The sequence below is a fragment of the Podarcis vaucheri genome (genome assembly GCF_965113315.1).
Source record: "Podarcis vaucheri genome assembly, chromosome: 1".
In the NCBI taxonomy this organism is placed as follows: domain Eukaryota; kingdom Metazoa; phylum Chordata; class Lepidosauria; order Squamata; family Lacertidae; genus Podarcis; species Podarcis vaucheri.
In genome coordinates, this window is record NC_138759.1 from 10,772,688 (window position 1) to 10,791,176 (window position 18,489).

Genomic DNA, 18,489 nt, shown 5'->3' on the forward strand with positions numbered 1-18,489 from the left:
TACTTATCTCCCGCTTGGACGACTGCAATGCGCTCTACGTGGGGCTACCTTTGAAGGTGACCCGGAAACTGCAGTTAATCCAGAATGCGGCAACTAGACTGGTGACTGAGAGTGGCCGCCAAGACCATATAACACCAGTCCTGAAAGATCTTCATTGGCTCCCAGTACATTTCCGATCACAATTCAAAGTGTTGGTGCTGACCTTTAAAGCCCTAAACGGCCTCAAAGGCCCAGTATACCTGAAGGAGCGTCTCCACCTCCATTGTTCTGCTCAGACAATGAGGTCCAGCGCCGAGGGCCTTCTGGCAGTTCCCTCCCTGTGAGAAGCCAAGTTACAGGGAACCAGGCAGAGGGCCTTCTCGGTAGTGGCCCCCTCCCTGTGGAAAGCCCTCCATCAGATTTCAAGGCAATAAACAACTATTTTACTTTTAAAAGACAACTGAAGGCGGCCCTGTTTAGGGAAGTTTTTAATGTCTGACGCTGTATTGTTTTTAATATTCTGTTGGGAGCTGCCCAGAGTGGCTGGGGAAAGCCAGCCAGATGGGTGGGGTACAAATAATAAATTATTATTATTATTATTACTTCTTCAAGCAGTGAATAGTTACACTGTGGAACTCACTTCCCCAGGATTCAGTGGTGGCCCACCTGTTTGAATGTCTGGAAAAGAGGATTGGACAAATTCATGGAGGAGAAGTCTATCCCTGCCTGCTAGCCACAACAGCTGTGTTAACCATCCATGGGTCCTTTACTTTTTACCTTTTCGCCTCGACAGTCAGAGGCAGTCTGTATCTGAATGCCAGTTTATGGAAACCTCAGTGCTCTGGCAATTTTTGATGTTCACATTCAAATGAATGAATGTGACCTTAATCCAATTATCTGCCCACCCCCTCTGTTGTTAAATGCACAGGTCTGACACACACCAATGTGAAAAGCCTCGGTCACTAGTGGCAAACACAGTTCTGCTTGTTTTTAAAAGTTCTGCTTAAGTATTAAATTCTGGGCAGCTTTCAGCATGAGGACAACTCAAGAGACAGGGCACTCCTCAGTAAAGCCGCTATTAATAGCCCAAGTGTCGATTTTCAGCAACTCGCTAACAAATCTAATGAACGGAGAGAAATAAAAACCTTCCAACTTAAAAGCTTATTGAGGATGAGAGTCCTAATTAGTTATATAATGTTCTCCTGGCAAGCAGAAGGAAAGAAGGTGCATTATGGGCCTCTTAAAAGTACGTACATCAGGAGCAGTACATTTTTAAGCAGTGGATAGGAAAAGGGATTTCGATTGTCTTCATTCTGAGCATTTGAGCAACAGTTCAGAGCAAGGGCAACTCATCTATAGGAAGGACAGGGCATCCGATCTAGATAAGACTATGCTCCAACTTTCCTATCCTATCTGATACCTCGTGCCACAATTTCTGTGTTACCCCAACTGTTAACAACCATCATTGTCTGCACTACTGTGGTCTGTTTCCTTCTGACCTCGGTGTTTGCAGTCCTCCCCAGCCATGTCTAGGGATTGCCAACATGGCACCCATGGGTGAATGGCTGCCCAAAAAGATCTTCCCTTGTGCCCAAAGGGCTCCCCCTGGCTAAAATTAGACTTGAGGAAGCATTCTGTTGCAGCCAATATCCTAGAAGTTGCTGTGCATGACTGGTTACAAGGGTGTTGCCCATTACAATTTTTGCAGTTGCTCCAAATGCCTATTTGTCACAAAGAGTGCCGGTCAGTAAATCACACATTTCAAAGTTGGAGTTAACTCTGTATTAGCTAAAACACAACCTCCTCTTCGCTGAGCGTCAGGCCTAAGGAGCACAGCTGAGATTGAAAGTCCCCACCTCTCCCCAATCATCTAAGTACCCTCCTCTCCAGGGTTTTCCCCAAGCAATAGGAGACGACGCCTGCATGCAGCTGATCTCTCCTCCACCCTTTCACGCCTCTCTTGGTTCTGAGAGGCTGGAGGTAGAGCTTGTAGCAGCAGGAGGGGGAGACACCTATGACCCTTCCCCAGCCTGACTCATCTCTGCTTCCTGGCCTCCCTCCTCTCCTGCTTCTGCTTCTGCCTCTGATTCTGGACTGCTCTCTGCCACAGGTTCTCTCCGCTCACTAAACCCTGTTGCCCCTTCAGCTTCCGACACCTCTTCTTCCCGGTCTTCTCCCTCTGACTATTCATCATTGTCCCACCACCAGTCCCTTGGCTCTGAGCCTTCTTCATTTGGAGATTCCCCAGCTGGTTCCTTCCACCATTCCTCTGGGTCCAACCAGTCCATGATTCTATTGAACCCCCCCTAAATTGGCGACCCCTGGTCTGTTATGCCTTCTGCTTAGGAGAACACTTCACACATCAAATAAAGCAGATTGGAGCCCACAAAAATCTTACGCTGGAATAAATTTGTAAGACCTTAAGGTATTCTTATTTTTGCCACAACAGGTTGAGCCACAACAGGTTGATTGATTGATTGATTGATTGATTGATTATAAGAATTTTATTTCTATAGCACTCTCAGCATGCACAGTGTTTCACAGTGTAGAAGGAGGCAGGTGTCTGCCCCGAGCCTCTTACAATCTAAAATTTGACATGTCGGCAACCGCAGGAAGAAGGAAACGGAGATAGGATTAACAGGGAAATTAGATGCAATTGTTTTAGTCACACTAGCTTTCGCTTCTCTAAACACTAAGCTGCAGCAGAGCACTGAAATTAAGGAGCGATGCCAAAAGCTTCACAAATAAATGGTTTGGGGGCAGGAGAAGGAGGGAGGATTGTGGATCATTCAGGTGTTCTGGGAGGAAATCATAGAATCGCCAACCCCCTGCATTGCAGGAAACTCAGCTAAAGCATCTGTGGCAGGTGTCCATCCAACCTCCCATTTAGGAGGAGGTAAGATGGGGTATGGAGGAATTAAAGAAGCTTTTAATGAGGGTGAAAGAGGAGAGTGCACTGGTCCCATCACCTCCTGGCAAATAGAAGGGGAAGAAATGGAGGCAGTGAGAGATTTTACTTTCTTGGGCTCCATGATCACTGCAGATGGTGACAGCAGTCACGAAATTAAAAGACGCCTGCTTCTTGGGAGAAAAGCAATGACAAACGTAGACAGCATCTTAAAAAGCAGAGACATCACCTTGCCAACAAAGGTCCGTATAGTAAAAGCTATGGTTTTCCCAGTAGTGATGTATGGAAGTGAGAGCTGGACCATAAAGAAGGCTGATCACCGAAGAATTGATGCTTTTGAATTCTGGTGCTGGAGGAGACTCTTGAGAGTCCCACAGACTGCAAGAAGATCCAACCTATCCATTCTCAAGGAAATCAGCCCTGAGTGCTCACTGGAAGGACAGATGAGGCTCCACTACTTTGGCCACCTCATGAGGAGAGAAGACTCCCTGGAAAAGTCCCTGATGTTGGGAAAGATGGAGGGCACAAGGAGAAGGGGACGACAGAGGACGAGATGCTTGGACAGTGTTCTCGAAGCCACCAGCATGAGTTTGATCAAACTGTGGGAGGCAGTGGAAGACAGGAGTGCCTGGCGTGCTCTGGTCCATGGGGTCGGACACGACTAAACGACTAAACAACAACAAGATGGGATATGCCATTTGTGTACAACAGTGGTGGAGAACCCTTTTGGTCCAGTGGGCCAGATCTTTATCTCCCCCACCTTCTGGTCAGCTTTTGCAGGGTGGGTGGGACCAACACTCCTCAACCAGCCGGCATCATGATGACATCAGGCAACTGCTAGATTGGCAGCCCCCCCCACCTGTCAAAGGTGACTCACGAGAGTGGCACACCCCTCACAGGAAATGCACTGGTGAAGCAGCACCCAGAACGATTGAACCCCTGCCTCAAACACCCGGTGATGGCACCCAGCTGATAGACAGGGAAATGGCCTATCATGATTTGTTTGCTTTCTTGTTTTTCTTTTGGATCTTCAAGGTGCAATTTAATCAGTTTAGCACCACGGTAAAATTCCACTGCAAAGAAGGACAATGAGTCACTGCACACAACGGCTATCTTACCGTGATTTCATTTTATTATTATTATTATTATCATTATTAAGAACACAGATGGATTTGCAGATCATATGAGACCAGGTACAGTCATTGAAACAGTCACCGAGCAAGAGATAGAAATCAAAAGGGTTTTGTTTGTAACTAACTGCAGTCAGGGACCTATTATTTCCTCCCATTTGCAGAGAAGATTCCACCCCACAATTTAAACAGGGAAAACAGCAGTGTTTAATAAATAATGCAGGGTGGTTTTTTTAAAGGAACGGTAAGGCAGTTCTGGGTTTAGGAAAACTCCGAACCCAGAGGAAAACCCGTTCTACTTGGGCAAAGCTGAACGCACAACAATGCATGCTGGTGCTTACTTGGAGAATAGCGTATGAGAAGGTCTGTAGAGTTAGTTCCTATACCATGGAGCTGCCTTTTTGGGGGAAGGACTGTGGCTTAGGGGCAGAGCATATCTTTTGTGTGCATAAGGCCCGGGTTCGAATCCTGCAGCTTCCCAGGCTGGAAAATACCCTCTGCCTGAAACCAAGTCAAACCAGCTTTTCCCCTCAAACTTGGGTCTCTAGCTGTTGTAAGACTACAGCTCCCATCATCCCTGACTGCTGGTCCTGGTAGCTAGGGAGGATGGGAGTTGTAGTCCACCAAGAGCCAGAGACCCGAGTTTGAGAAAAACTGCAATAAGTAGACAATACTGAGCTCAATGGCCGATTCAGTATAAGGCAGCTGCCAATCTTCCTTGTGCTGGTGATGGTTTCTAAAGCCTCAACTACGTGGCTATATGAAATCTCTAAATAAGGGCCAATGGGGGGAGGGAAGAGAAATTTCAGAGCCAAGCAACTACATTCCACCCTGATTCGCAGCGCCACCATTGCCCTACTGCCGGTTTTCGCCAGCAGCAGGATTGAGCCCTCGGAAGGTTGCGCTTCAGCCGTTGTGCCAAGGGCTCAGGCGGTCTCGCATTCCGTGGTTTCGGTGAGGCACATGCCGCAGTCACACCGAATGGCCTTGAGGTACGTGTAGAATGGGCTGACATTGGCCGCACAGTTTGGCAGCTTCACCGTCTCCAGCTTGGTCTCGTTGTAAGTGCAGACGCGGTGGTGAGCTTCGATGTAAGGGGGTTTCAGCACAGGTTTCTGGCCACAAGGGAGGCAAAGAGAGAGAGAGGGAGAGAAAGAAGAGAGAGGGAGAGAGGAGATGTTAGCCTAAGCATGGCTGTATGGACATACGCGACTGTCTTTGGAGCAAGCTTGTTTTCTCCTGCTCCAGAGGGTAGGACCCAAACTAATGTCTTCAGGTTACACAAAAGGAGATTCCGAATAATAATAATAATAATAATAATTGTTTTTGTTGTTAGAATTTTATTATTACGGTCACAGACCAGTTCCGGGTCACTTACAATATCAGGGAAATCATAAAACGCAACAGGAATACATTGAATTGCAATTGGGTATAACAGAGACAATTCAGATATAGCGGCAGTTTCAAAAATATATTAAATCTTGATCACTAAAATATAACCTAAAATTATCATTTAAAACCTTGATCATTTTGGTAGTACAGCTTGTTCCCTAAGTTTTATGGCAGTCGCACAGAATTTGGCCACCCTTAGCGTAATCTCTAGATCCTTGTCCTCTACCAGGAGTTGTTTTTTTTATTTTTTTATTTATTTATTTATTTATTTATTTATTTATTTATTTATACCCTGCACATATGGCTGGGTTTCCCCAGCCACTCTGGGCTGCTCCCAACAGAATAATAAAAACACGCTAAAACATCAAACATTAAAAACTTCCCTAAACAGGGTTCCTTTCAGTTGTCTTCTAAAAGTCAGGTGGTTGTTTATTTCCTTGACATCCAACAAGAGGGCGTTCCACAGGGCGGGCGCCACCACCGAGAAGGCCCTCTGCCTGGTTCCCTGTACCCTCGTTTCTCGCAGTGAGGGAACTGCCAGAAGGCCCTCGGCGCTGGACCTCAGTGTCTGGCCTGAGCATCAGGAAGAACTGAGCCGTGCAGCAGTGAAATGGACTCCTGTGTTTTGATTCTATAAACGTTGAATTGTTCTAAATTGTTTTTGCTCTGATTTTTTTTAGTTGTTCCTATACTATCTGTATGCCGCCTTGAATCACTGTCAGGGAAAGAAGCAGGGTAGAAAAAAATTACATAATAGTCATAGTTTCTGAAGGGCTGTCATGGAAGATGGAGCAAGATTGTTTTCTGCTGCTCTGGATGGTAGGACCCAAATCAGCGGCGTCAACTTACAGGAAAGGAGATTCCAACTAAACATCAGGAAGAACTTTCTGACAGAGTCAGAGCTGTTGGACAGTGGAACGGTCTGCCTCAGGAGGTTGTGGCCTCTCCTTCCTTGGAGGTTTCAAAGCAGAGACTGGATGGCCATCTGTCATGGATGCTTTAGCTAAGATTCATCTGCATTGTCAGAGATTGGATCCTCAAGGTCCCTTCCAACTCTACAGTTCTATGAGTCTATGAAATAAGTTTGTCCTCAGCATTCACCAAAACCTGCATATAGTGAAGGTGTCAGATATGCTAGACTGGTGACTGGGAGCGTCCACCGAGATCACATAACACCGGTCTTGAAAGACCTACATTGGCTCCCAGTACGTTTCCGAGCACAATTCAAAGTGTTGGTGCTGCCCTTTAAAGCCCTAAACAGCCTCGGTCCAGTATAGCTGAAGGAGCGTCTCCACCCCCATCGTTCTGCCCGGACACTGAGGTCCAGCACCGAGGGCCTTCTGGCGGTTCCCTCGCTGTGAGAAGGGAGGTTACAGGGAACCAGACAGAGGGCCTTCTTGGTAGTGGCATCTGCCCTGTGGAACACCCTCCCACCAGATGTCAAATAGAACAACAACTACCAGACTTTTAGAAGACATCTGAAGGCAGCGCTGTTTAGGGAAGTGTTTAATGTTTGATGCAATACTGTATTTTAATATTTTGTTGGAAGCCGCCCAGAGTGGCTGGGGAAGCCCAGCCAGATGGGTGGGGTATAAATAATAAATTATTATTATATATTATTATATGTTGAGAGGGAGTTTCACAACTTAGTGGCTGCCACAGGAGATGTCATCTCCTGGGCTACAGCCACCCTCAGCTTCTGAGGCCGGTGGAACATGTAAGAGGGCCTCCTCTGTCAGTCTTAACACCCAGGAAGATCTGTAGAGAAGGAGGTGATCTTCCAGGGACTTGGGACTTGTGGGCTTTCCAGATCATAGCCAGTCCTTTGAATTTCCTCAGTGAGAAAAGTGAGAATGAAAGCATTTATTTCTCCATCACAAGATTTTATACACAAACACACACACGTGGGGAATCAGGCTCAGAGCTCCTGGTGTGTGAAATGAAAAGGAGTCTAAAATTAGTCACAACCTTGTTCTGCTTAATGTGCATGGACTTGCTTGCCCTGTTTTGTCACACCCACTCACAAACACCTAACAGCACAATTACCACAACTCTGAGGCAACCAAAATTAGAAGCAAACATATTACTGGGATATGGAATAAGAGGCATCCCCTGTGAGTCAGGGGCTCTATTTTAATCCCCGAGGAATTTGCTGTCGGTGGAGCAATAAAGAACAGTTCCCCCTTAAGTGCTTAAGCTGTAAGGAGCTTTCGAAATTATATAATGAGAGCATTAAGTAATTGCTTGAGAATATATTTTGCCATGCAACTACTAAGGCGTTCTTAAGAAGAAAGAGGTGGAAACCTGCCGTGTGGAATTTTTAAACAAGTGGCTCTCATTAGAGATGCAGCCCCACTGCAAATATGCAATATTCGGTGATGTCAGCTATTTGTGTGTCAGAACAAGCCGTTAAAAACCTCTGGAAAGTTACAAAGTAAGGATGGCAGACAAATTCTGTTCAGTTCACATTTAATGGTAAGCCAACCAAATCGGCACTTTCCAGAATAATATGTGAACCAAATCACAGCCCTCTCTCAAAATTCTCGCCCCTCCAAATTTTTCAGTTCAGTTCTACAGCCAAGTGATATGTGCAAAATTGCACACACTGTGGTAAAGTGTGCGTGAAAAATTGCATAAATTCATGAAAATTAACTCAAAAAAATGTGTACGTTAGGCAAAAATGCATATCAAAATGTGTATGTGAAAAGAAATTGGCACTAAAATGCTAGTGGATTTTAATGAGTACCTTTAAAATATTTGTTTTATTAAATTTGTATACTGCCATCCATCCGAAGATCACAGGGCAGTTCGCAACATAAAAATGCAAAATGGAAACACAAAATACATAATAAAGCAAAAGCAAAGCAACCAGTAATGATGTGGAAATATGGAGAAGAAAAATAAGAAACTGAGGAATACTGAAATGGACCGATTTGCCCAGACCAAATTACAAGTATTGTGTCCGTGTGTCCTTTATTACAGAGGATAGTCCCCTGTTTGAAGGAATGTCCAGACCAAGTCCAGATTAAAGATAAAGAACCCTCAAAAGAGAGAGTGTATCATGGAAGGCCATTGTTATTTTGAGGAGCTTTTAAGTGGGGAACAACAAGGCTCCTTGTGGTGTTTGTGGTGCCTCCCCTTTCATCCCCTAACTCTAGTGCAGGAGGAAGGTCTGTGGTTCAGTGGTACAGCATCTGCACACAGAAGATGCCAGCTTTGATCCTCAGCATCTCTAGGTAGGGCTGGGAAAGAGCCCTTCTCCGAACCCCTTGGGAGCCCCTGCCACTCACCTCCCAAGTCTGACAACGGCCCCAGCAGGAGTCTGTCGTAATTCGCATCGCCTTGCAGCCAGGCTTCTTGGCCAGGAAAGTGAACTCACGCACGGCACAACCAGTGAACGTTTGAAGGTTGATGCTGCGGGGCTTGGGGGCACCTGCCCAGCTGGCCAGGACGAAGAGAAGCAGTGAGCCTTGGACCACGGATGGGAGCTTCATTCTGTGAGGGAAACAGCAAAGACAGGGACTTGTTAAAGAAGCTCGCTAGGGGCATGTTCTGCATCAGAACTGGGCCTTGCCAATGACTTTGGACTCCAATTCCCATAATCCACAGCCAGTATGGCCAGCCAGCAGTTGAGGATGATAGGTATTGTAGGCCAACAACATCTGGAAGACCCACCCCATCCTTCTTCTGCATAATCAAGATCCCACCTTCAGGTCCTTAGACCAAGTTACTTCAACCACACGTTACTGCTGATATCTTGGACCTTTGTCTCATTACAATGACCTCTTTCTGATGGCTTGCTTTTTTGTGAACAGTTTTGCCAGTGCTGAAAAACAGCTCCTCATCTGGGTGATTTATTTATTTTTTGGCAGCCAGCAAGAAAGTTCACTTACACATTGATATGGTCTTCCATCACCCTCATTTGCCCTCAGTGGTATCAATAGATGACAATATCAAACTGCCCTGGGGGTTATTTGAAGGCTGGAGGAGAAATAGCTAATGTAAATAAACAATACACGAATCGTGCAGCCAAGACTGGCTATAATTGGCTATGCTTTTATTCACTGATATCTGAGAATAACATCATGTTATATCATCCCATCCATCTCCACTACATGGGATCATTCATGTGCCTCGTTCAAGAAGGAGGAAGGTGGAATTTGGAAAATCAATAAAAATTAATTGGCAAAATAAAAATGGAAAATCAATAAAAAATAGTTGGCAAATAGGTGGAAGGTAGAAGGAGACAGGTGAGGCACCAGCCTAAAATGATGCTGAAGGGTCAGGTCATCAACTATGTAAAATAAATAAAACAAAAGTTGAGAATTTTCACTACTTGAAAAGCCTTTGTTCTGCTGGAAATGATTGTTTCAATCCCCAGACAGGAATTATTAAACATTTGGTGCCCCTCCCATTTTTATAGCCCTTTCAGTTTTGCATTTCAAAAAACGTTTCCAGTGTGGGGAAATTCAACATCTCTCTGGCTGCATGTCTGAAGCTGAACACCCTCTAGCCAGTTTCTACCTGAAAGTGGGACTTGCATGTGTAGAGTTGTTCTGTTAGGCTGTATCCTTAGAAGAAATTCATACTAGTTTTACACCAATTTTATCCTCAGTGCTTCTCCAACACCCAAATGAATGCTGGGAACTGTAGTCTGGTGAGATGAGAATTCTGTATCAGAGATCCATAACCCTTATGTCAAAGAACTACACTTCCCAAGATTCTCAAGGAAGAGAGAAAGCCTGTTTCAGTATTTTAGGACAAAGCACAGAAATACCTGCAGGGAAACACAAGATTTAGTTTTCCATAACAGGGCAGGGGGAAGACTTGCCTAATACAGAAGTCTTGACAAAATATAAAACCTAGTCTTGGAGCAGGAGATTTCTCTTCTAGGACAGTAAAATACAGGCTTATTAGCAGCTATTACTATGTTGTTAATAATGCTCATTTTATCCTTGTAACAACCCAGGAATGGAAGGAGGGAGGGGCGGTGAGTTTATGGGTAGTGATGTATGGAAGTGAGAGCTGGACCATAAAGAAGGCTGATCTTCGAAGAATTGATGTTTTTGAATTATGGTGCTGGAGGAGACTCTTGACTTGCATGGACTGCAAGAAGATCCAACCTCTCCATTCTGAAGGAAATGGAGAAGCTACGAACATGAGTTTGACCAAACTGCGGGAGGCAGTGGAAGACAGGAGTGCCTGGCGTGCTCTGGTCCATGGGGTCACGAAGAGCCGGACAAGACTAAACGACTAAACAACAACAACATCAAAGGCCTTGGTAAGGCCTTGAGCTCAGGTCTCCCCATTCCAAGTCCAAAACTCTAAGCCAGCAGTAGCCTTCAGGGTTGCCATATTTCAAAAAATAAAAACACCCTGGAAGTTGCTGAGCTTTTTTTTATTTTTTAAACAAACCCCAAGGATCCCTAAGATCCAGAAAAAGAACCACCTCTCGGAAATTCCCCTTTGAAATTCTGGAAATGTCCAGTAAATTCTGGACATATGGCAGTCCTAGTTATAGTTTTATTATTAAAGATGCTCACTTTCCATATTCTTTTACTTTTATATGAATCCAGACAATATGGAAGTCCTAGAAGGACACTGTTGCTTTGGGAAAGGGAAATCTGTCTGTAGGTTATGGGTTGGTTTTGCTCCTGTTTGGTGTACTAGCGAAGCTGGGAGATTAGATAGATAGATAGATAGATAGATAGATAGATAGATAGATAGATAGATAGATAGATAGATGATAGATAGATGATAGATAGATAGATAGATGATAGATAGATAGATAGATAGATAGAGAGATAGATAGATAGATGATAGATAGATAGATAGATAGATGATAGATAGATAGATAGATAGATGATAGATGATAGATAGAGAACATGTGGCCTTCCAGAAGTTTTATTGGACTACAAATCCCAGCATCCCCTGCAAGGATGGCTAATGAACAGAGATGATGGAAGTTGTAGTCCAACAAAACTTCTGGAAGGCCACATGTTATCTATATCTATCTATCTATCATCTATCATCTATCATCTATCATCTATCATCTATCATCTATCATCTATCTATCTATCTATCTATCTATCTATCTATCATCATCTATCTATCTATCTATCATCTTCCAGCTTCCAGCTTCTCCATCGCTGATATAAATATCTACCTATCCATCTATGTATCTACCTGTGATGGGGAACCTGTGGCCCTCCAGATATTGCTGAACAATAATTCCCTTCATCCTTGATTATTGGTCATCCTGGTGATGGGAGTTATAGATCCAGGTTCCCCATTCCTGTTTCAATTTTTTTCCTGGTGCCCAGCTGGGACCATTTTCCAAATACGAAACCGAACCATTTTTCTCAAATCTCTTTAAAAGAAATAGACCCATTTCAATGAACCTTTCTGTGGCCGTCGATAGCCTTCGTTTGCTGTTACCTCCTGGTTGCCTCTAGACCAGCTGCAAACAGTGACCTGCACCTTGCCGAAAGACAACAGACTCTCTTACCTAGCTTGAGGAATGCCCCTCGCTTCTCCAGCTGCGGTTCTGCAAGGCGGTCGCTTGCCAAAGGACGGGAGACGGCCTCCTCCTCTGTCAGTGTCAGCTCTTGCCAGAGCTCCTTGCCAGCTGCTACTAGGCTGCTTAATTGCTCAAATTTATAGAAAAGGCTGTGTCAGTCAAACCACAATGGAGGCAGATCCTTACTTGAACACGCAGCAGCATCAAAGGCGATGGGTTAGAAAAAGGAGCCTCTCGTTCCCAGAGCTAAGTTCAGGGATATTGTGTGTGTGTTTTTCCCCTCTCCCTAACATCACCCAAGTGGAACAAAAGGGAGCATCTTGGTGGGGCTGCAGGATTGTGGCAAGGAAAAAATGAGCAGGCCACTGGATCTCACCCCCGCCCTCCTTCGTGACACTTTCCACCCCCTTGGCATTCAGAATGGTGCAAAGTCAGTCTCCCAGGTATCCGTTATCCCAGGGAAAGAAAGAGCTGAGCCAAACGCACAATAAGGAAAGGATCCGCCAACAAAACATTGAGTTAAATTTCACTGCCTTAGCTCCTTTGTTGTGTGAGTATGGAGGGTGTGGGGGGGTGGCCCGCACATTTCCTAATTCCGTGCAGTGATTATTGCAAGGTGTGCGTAACCATGTAAACTTTGCAAATCGCTAAGGAGTCAGCTGGCCCTTGGTTTTCTGTAAGCATGAACACTGCAGGTGTAAAAGAAGAAGAGAAAGTAAGAAAATGGTGCTGTGTTTGGGGAAGTTTGCTTGCAATAAATGTGCATATTAGGCAAAATTGCACACCAAACTGTGAATATTCCGTGTGTGTGTGTGTGTGTGTGTGTGTGTGTGTGAGAGAGAGAGAGAGAGAGAGAGAGAGAGAGAGAGAGAGAGAGAGAGAGCAAACTGGTGTGGAAATGTAGCTAACTGAAATTACCTCCAGACTTGATTATTGTAACTCACTCTATGTTGGGCTGCCCTTGAGACGGACTCAGAAACTCCAGCGGGTGCAGAATGCCGTGGTGAGACTCTTTACAGGGTCCTCGCCATGGGATCACATTCACCCGGTGCTATACCAGCTGCACTGGCTCCCGGTGGAGTACAGGATCAGGTTCACAGTGGAAGCGTGCTGGGCCCATAACCTGTTGTTGGGATACTGCCAGGGAGACAAAGTCCACCATGACTCCACGTCATCTCCAGACATCCATCGATCTCCTGTAGACACGCAGTATCAGCAATTAGCGACACGAGCTCCCAAATAGCTTGCCACATTCCAGAGCTGATACACGCTCTTATCAGCAGATAATGCACACAGCGAAAGATGCACGCAGGAGAGCATATTTACAAGTTTATTCAGCGTTGGTCAGAACAAACATGACTGCCTGCTTCAGTGTCTCTGACACCTAGAGAAGAGAGAAACGAAAGCAACAGAAAACATAAACATCCTGTGAACAGGAAATATGCAGACTCTGTTCACAGGATGTTTATGTTTTCTGTTGATTTTGTTTCTCTCTCTCTCGGTGCCTGAACGCTGAAGCAGGCGGTCATGTTTTTCTCTGTTCTGACTAACGCAGAATAAACTTGTAAATATGCTCTCCTGCGTGCATCTTTTGCTGTGCATTATCTGCTGATAAGAGCGGGCATAAGCCCTGGAATGTGGCAAGCTATTTCTGGAGCTCGTGTCGCTAATTGCTGATCTCTCTACGGGAGATCGATGGACGTCCGGAGGCGACGTGGGGCCTTGATGGACTTTGTCTCCCTGGCAGTATCCCAACCTTTAAAGCCCTATATGGCCTAGGATCCTCGTACCTTCTGGTATGTCCCACGGAGGATCTTGCAGTCTTCAAACAAAAACATCTTGGAGGTCCCGGGCCACAGGGAGGTTAGGCTGGCCTCAACCAGAGCCAGGGCTTTTTCAGCCATGGCCCCGATCTGGTGGAACGCTCTGCCACAAGAGACTCGGGCCCTGCAGGACCTGACATCTTTCCACAGGGCCTGCAAGACAGAGCTGTTCCACCAGGCCTTTGGCCAAGGCACAGTCTGACCCCCTCCTTTGGTAATCCTCATAGAACTCTAGCCCAATGGTTGCCATTAATTTGATTCCGAATTGATAATGAATTGATTTTAGAATGTATTTCAATTAATAGATTGTGATTTTATGTAAACTGTGTTACTTTTACTGTTGTTAGCCGCTCTGAGCCTGGCTTCGGCTGGGGAGGGTGTGATATAAATAAAATATTATTATTATTATTATTATTATTATTATTATTATGCTGGGAAAATGATAAGTTAAGGAAAAACCAAAATTGGCCAGTTCATCCTTCTCTACCCAGTCCCCAAAGTGCCTCTTGGAGACATATCTATGACAAGGTAAAAGGCAATATGAAATGAAAGTTCTACTTGTTTTTCCTGTATAGTCAATCAGGCGTCGTCTGTTGTGTCCTGCAGGCTTATATAGTTCAGAAAAGGGTCACGCTACACAACCAGATCAATGTCTACCAAAGTGTAGGAAGTCAAGGGGGAAGTCCCCTGCTTCCATCCATTCATATAAACTGTGGAAAAAGTTTTTTGGGGGGTTTTTTTTGCACACATGCATGCACACAGAAACACCTTGAATTGATTCTCTCACCCCCTTTTTTTTTAAAAAAAGTCATTGTTTATAAACGTTGCCCTGGCAACAGTGATGCTGAATGGCAGCCGCATTGCCTGTGAGACATGACACATCTCTCCAAACACCAGCTTGTCCCTTGCCCTCCTGCCAGACGCTCATCTCACTGTTGATGGCCTCCCAGCCAGACAACCCATCACTGCCGCAACCACCTCACTCCTTGCACCACTTGGGTGGTTGACTAGCGCCGACAGGATTAACCCTGAAGTTATAAACTGAATGGTCCCTGCTGTTACATTTCCTGCAGATTCAAAATTACACCATCAGTCAGAAAGCTATCTATTCCAACCTCTGGTCCAAACTCTGATGGTAAAGAGACCATCTGAAATTGTTTAACTAGTCCAGTGGTTTGTCATGGAATTCTACTCAATATTGATCCAGAGCATATTCCAACGTATACTTAGCAGAGTAAAAACTTAAATATGTTGCAGGATTCCCCCAAAATAGACCAGAAGCAGACATCTGAAAGCAGCCCTGTTTAGGGAAGCTTTTAATGTTTAATAGACTATTGTATTTTAATATTCTGTTGGAAGCCGCCCAGAGTGGCTGGGGAAACCCAGCCAGATGGGTGGGGTATAAATAAATTACTATTATTATTATTATTATTATTATTATTATTATTATTATTATTATAGTATTATATTTCATGCAGCAGAGCTGAAGACAAATGAGCATAATGGTCACAAATCCAATACATTCAGGATTGGCACTGTCCATAAGAAATCCAGTTGCAGACGACTTAACTAAAACTTAAAATAACTTATAAGAAGTCTAAAACCTAACACTAAGCATGCTATGTACAGAACACCACACCAGAAGGAAAAGAGATAGAAAGAGAAAAGTGAAAACCAGGCTCCTTCTGGCCTTACTTTTATGGTTGGCATGACTTTGACAGAAAAGAGAAAAGAGAACCAGTTTAAGCCAGCTCTACTCAACTTCTCTGAAGGAATAACCCAAACATCATGAACCTTCTGCTTGTTTCTTTCACACAGAAAAGCTTCCAGAACCCTCTGGAAGAATAGGAAAGATCTCTACACATCAGATCAATACTTTCTGCACTAAGAAACGCAAATGTACATGGTGTTCATCCGGTGTGCCCTGAGGTGCCTTGAATGATGGTCAGGGATGCCACGGGCAACACTGGCCTCAGTCCCTCTTTCTTTCTCTGATGCCCTCTTGCGTCTCTGACTCCCAAAGGCTTGCACAGCTGTTTGTTGCAGCAGCCCTGGCTATATGCTCCACAGGCAAATGGTACCTCTGGTCAGGGTACTGGTTGCCAGGAGCTGAGGTGGCCTCAGAGTAAGCAAGCGAGCGAGCGAGCGAGCAGGGGAGCCCAGCCAGCCAGTCCGCCAACCCTTGTTATTGGGAATGGATGGACAAGTCCCAGGCCCCTGCTGGTTCCCTCACTGCGAGAAGTGAGGTTCCAGGGAACCAGGCAGAGGGCCTTCTTGGTGGTGGCGCCCACCCTGTGGAACACCCTCCTGCCAGATATCAAGGAAATAAACAACTATCTGACTTTTAGAAGATATCTGAAGGCAACCCTGTTTAGGGAAATTTTTAATGTTTGATGTTTTATCATGTTTTTAATATTCTGTTGTGAGCCGCTCAGAGTAGCTGGGGAAACCCAGCCAGATGGGCAGGGTATAAATAATAAATTTGTTGTTGTTGTTGTTGTTGTTGTTGTTGTTGTTGTTTAGTCGTTAAGTCGTGTCCAACTTTTCATGACCCCATGGACCAGAACACACCAGGCACTCCTGTCTTCCACTGCCTCCCGCAGTTTGGTCAAACTCATGCTGGTCGCTTCGAGAACACTGTCCAACCATCTCGTCCTCTGTCGTCCCCTTCTCCTTGTGTCCTCCATCTTTCCCAACATCAGGGTCTTTTCCAGGTAGTCTTCTCTTCTCATGAGGTGGCCAAAGTATTGGAGCCTCGGCTTCAGGATCTCTCCTTCCAGTGAGCACTCAGGGCTGATTTCCTTCAGAATCAAAATAAAAAAATTCCTTCCAGTAGCACCTTAAAGACCAACTAAGTTAGTTCTTGGTATGAGCTTTCTATATAGTGAAGGATCTGGCAACTTCTGTTTCAGTGTATCTGAAGAAGTGTGCATGCACACGAAAGCTCATACCAAGAACTAACTTAGTTGGTCTTTAAGGTGCTACTGGAAGGAATTTTTTTTTATTTTGACTATGGCAGACCAACACGGCTACCTATCTGTTCCTTCAGAATGGATAGGTTGGATCTTCTTGCAGTCCATGGGACTCTCATGAATCTCCTCCAGCACCATAATTCAAAAGCATCAATTCTTCAGCGATCAGCCTTTCTTTATGGTCCAGCTCTCACTTCCATACATCACTACTGGGAAAACCATAGCTTTAACTATACGGACTTAATTATTATTATTAATCAGTGGTGTTCTGTTTTCAAAGTCTTGTTCCCACCTGCAAATTCTCATGGATCCTTTACTGACCCTAGTGCTATTAAACTTGTCCTTAAATTATGTTCGGTCTGATTGGGTTGAGGATGCCCACCCTCATTAGGGGCTTAACCCTAGCCTTGCCCAGACATCACTCAGATTTATGCATGAAAGCAGAAAGTTTGAGTTCTTCATCCAGCAGCGAGGGCCAGGGCAGGCAACTTTGGTCATAGTTCCACATATGAATCTACTTCTGCATAAATCAGGAGTGATCCATGCCAGTAATCTGGGAATTTACTGCCATTTCTATGGATCGGGACCGTCTCATCTTTTAAATACGGAGAAGCACACACCCATCTTACTTTCTTTGAGAAACTCCTATATTCCACCTTGCTTTCCATTTCTTGTGGAAAGGCTCGTATGACAATGAAATGGTCTGAATCCCATAATCCCTTCCCTCTGGCTCAGAGACTGAAGTTGAAGCTTTACAACCATAGAGACTCTATATCTTATGTCATCGTTGGGTGGTTTGATTTTCCTATTGTTCCTGACCAGAAGGCTGGAAAAGAAAACCTCATTCTGACATGATACTACATCCTTTAAAAAAATAAATTAAAAAAACAAATGTTTCCAAGATTGCAAACTTTATTTATCACCAAGGCAATCAAAAAAAGCTTTTGGGGAGGGATGAGGAGCTGCCTGCCTCCCTGCCTGCTTGCTCCCAAGAGGAGAGGCAGTTGCAAGAAGTCAGAGTGTTTCCCTTAGCCTAAAATGCATGCAGATAATGTGCTTGTGAACAAAACACAAGGTATAGTTGGGAGTGAAACCAATTCAACATCTGTGAAATTAATGCTGGTCACCTGTTCAAAGAAATCTCTGTAGTTTCATCCAACGGGTTTTAGGTGCTTAAATCTGCCTAAAAATTGCATACCGCTAAAACAATAATTTTGACCTAAGGGAGTGGGAAGAAGAAGCATTTGTTGTTGTTTAGTCGTTTAGTCGTGTCTGACTCCTCGTGACCCCATGGACCAGAGCACGCCAGGCACTCCTCTCTTCCACTGCCTCCCGCAGTTTGGTCAAACTCATGCTGGTAGCTTCGAGAACACTGTCCAACCATCTCGTCCTCTGTCGTCCCCTTCTCCTTGTGCCCTCCATCTTTCCCAACATCAGGGTCTTTTCCAGGGAGTCTTCTGTTCTCATGAGGTGGCCAAAGTATTGGAGCCTCAGCTTCAGGATCTGTCCTTCCAGTGAGCACTTAGGGCTGATTTCCTTCAGAATGGAGAGGTTTGATCTTCTTGCAGTCCATTGGACTCTCAAGAGTCTCCTCCAGCACCATAATTCAAAAGCATCCATTCTTTGGCGACCAGCCTTCTTTATGGTCCAGCTTTCACTTCCATACATCACTACTGGGGAAAGCATAGCTTTTATTATACGGACCTTTGTTGGCAAGGTGATGTCTCTGCTTTTTAAGATGCTGTCTAGGTTTGTCATTGCTTGG

General features: G+C 44.8%; 1 protein-coding gene across 3 annotated transcripts; it reads right to left on the minus strand.

Moving 5' to 3' along the window:
- Nucleotides 1-4,062: 4,062 nt before the first annotated feature.
- Nucleotides 4,063-13,018, minus strand: GPHB5 (glycoprotein hormone subunit beta 5). 3 transcript variants are annotated; one of them, XM_082220108.1, is made up of 3 exons: nucleotides 12,874-13,018; nucleotides 8,700-8,904; nucleotides 4,063-5,132 (listed from the first exon to the last, which is right to left on the minus strand). In XM_082220108.1, exons 2-3 carry the CDS (start codon nucleotides 8,901-8,903, stop codon nucleotides 4,944-4,946), a joined length of 393 nt encoding a protein of 130 aa, XP_082076234.1. In that variant the 5' UTR covers nucleotide 8,904; nucleotides 12,874-13,018; the 3' UTR covers nucleotides 4,063-4,943. The 3 variants fall into 3 exon arrangements, with proteins under 3 accessions (XP_082076234.1, XP_082076233.1, XP_082076232.1); XM_082220107.1 differs by having other exon boundaries at nucleotides 11,918-13,018; XM_082220106.1 differs by lacking the exon at nucleotides 12,874-13,018 and adding an exon at nucleotides 9,303-9,574.
- Between the last annotated feature and the right edge of the window lie 5,471 nt (nucleotides 13,019-18,489).

What these genes read in the sequence shown, in the direction of transcription:
- GPHB5 (XM_082220106.1), bottom strand. Translation starts at nt 9,331, where the DNA reads ATGAGGGTGATGGAAGACCATATCAATGT. An exon ending in ATGGAAGACCATATCAATGT is followed by an intron (nt 8,905 to 9,302) that starts GTAAGTGAACTT and finishes TTTCCCTCACAG; the next exon opens with AATGAAGCTCCCATCCGTGG. An exon ending in GCCGTTGTCAGACTTGGGAG is followed by an intron (nt 5,133 to 8,699) that starts GTGAGTGGCAGG and finishes CCTTGTGGCCAG; the next exon opens with AAACCTGTGCTGAAACCCCC.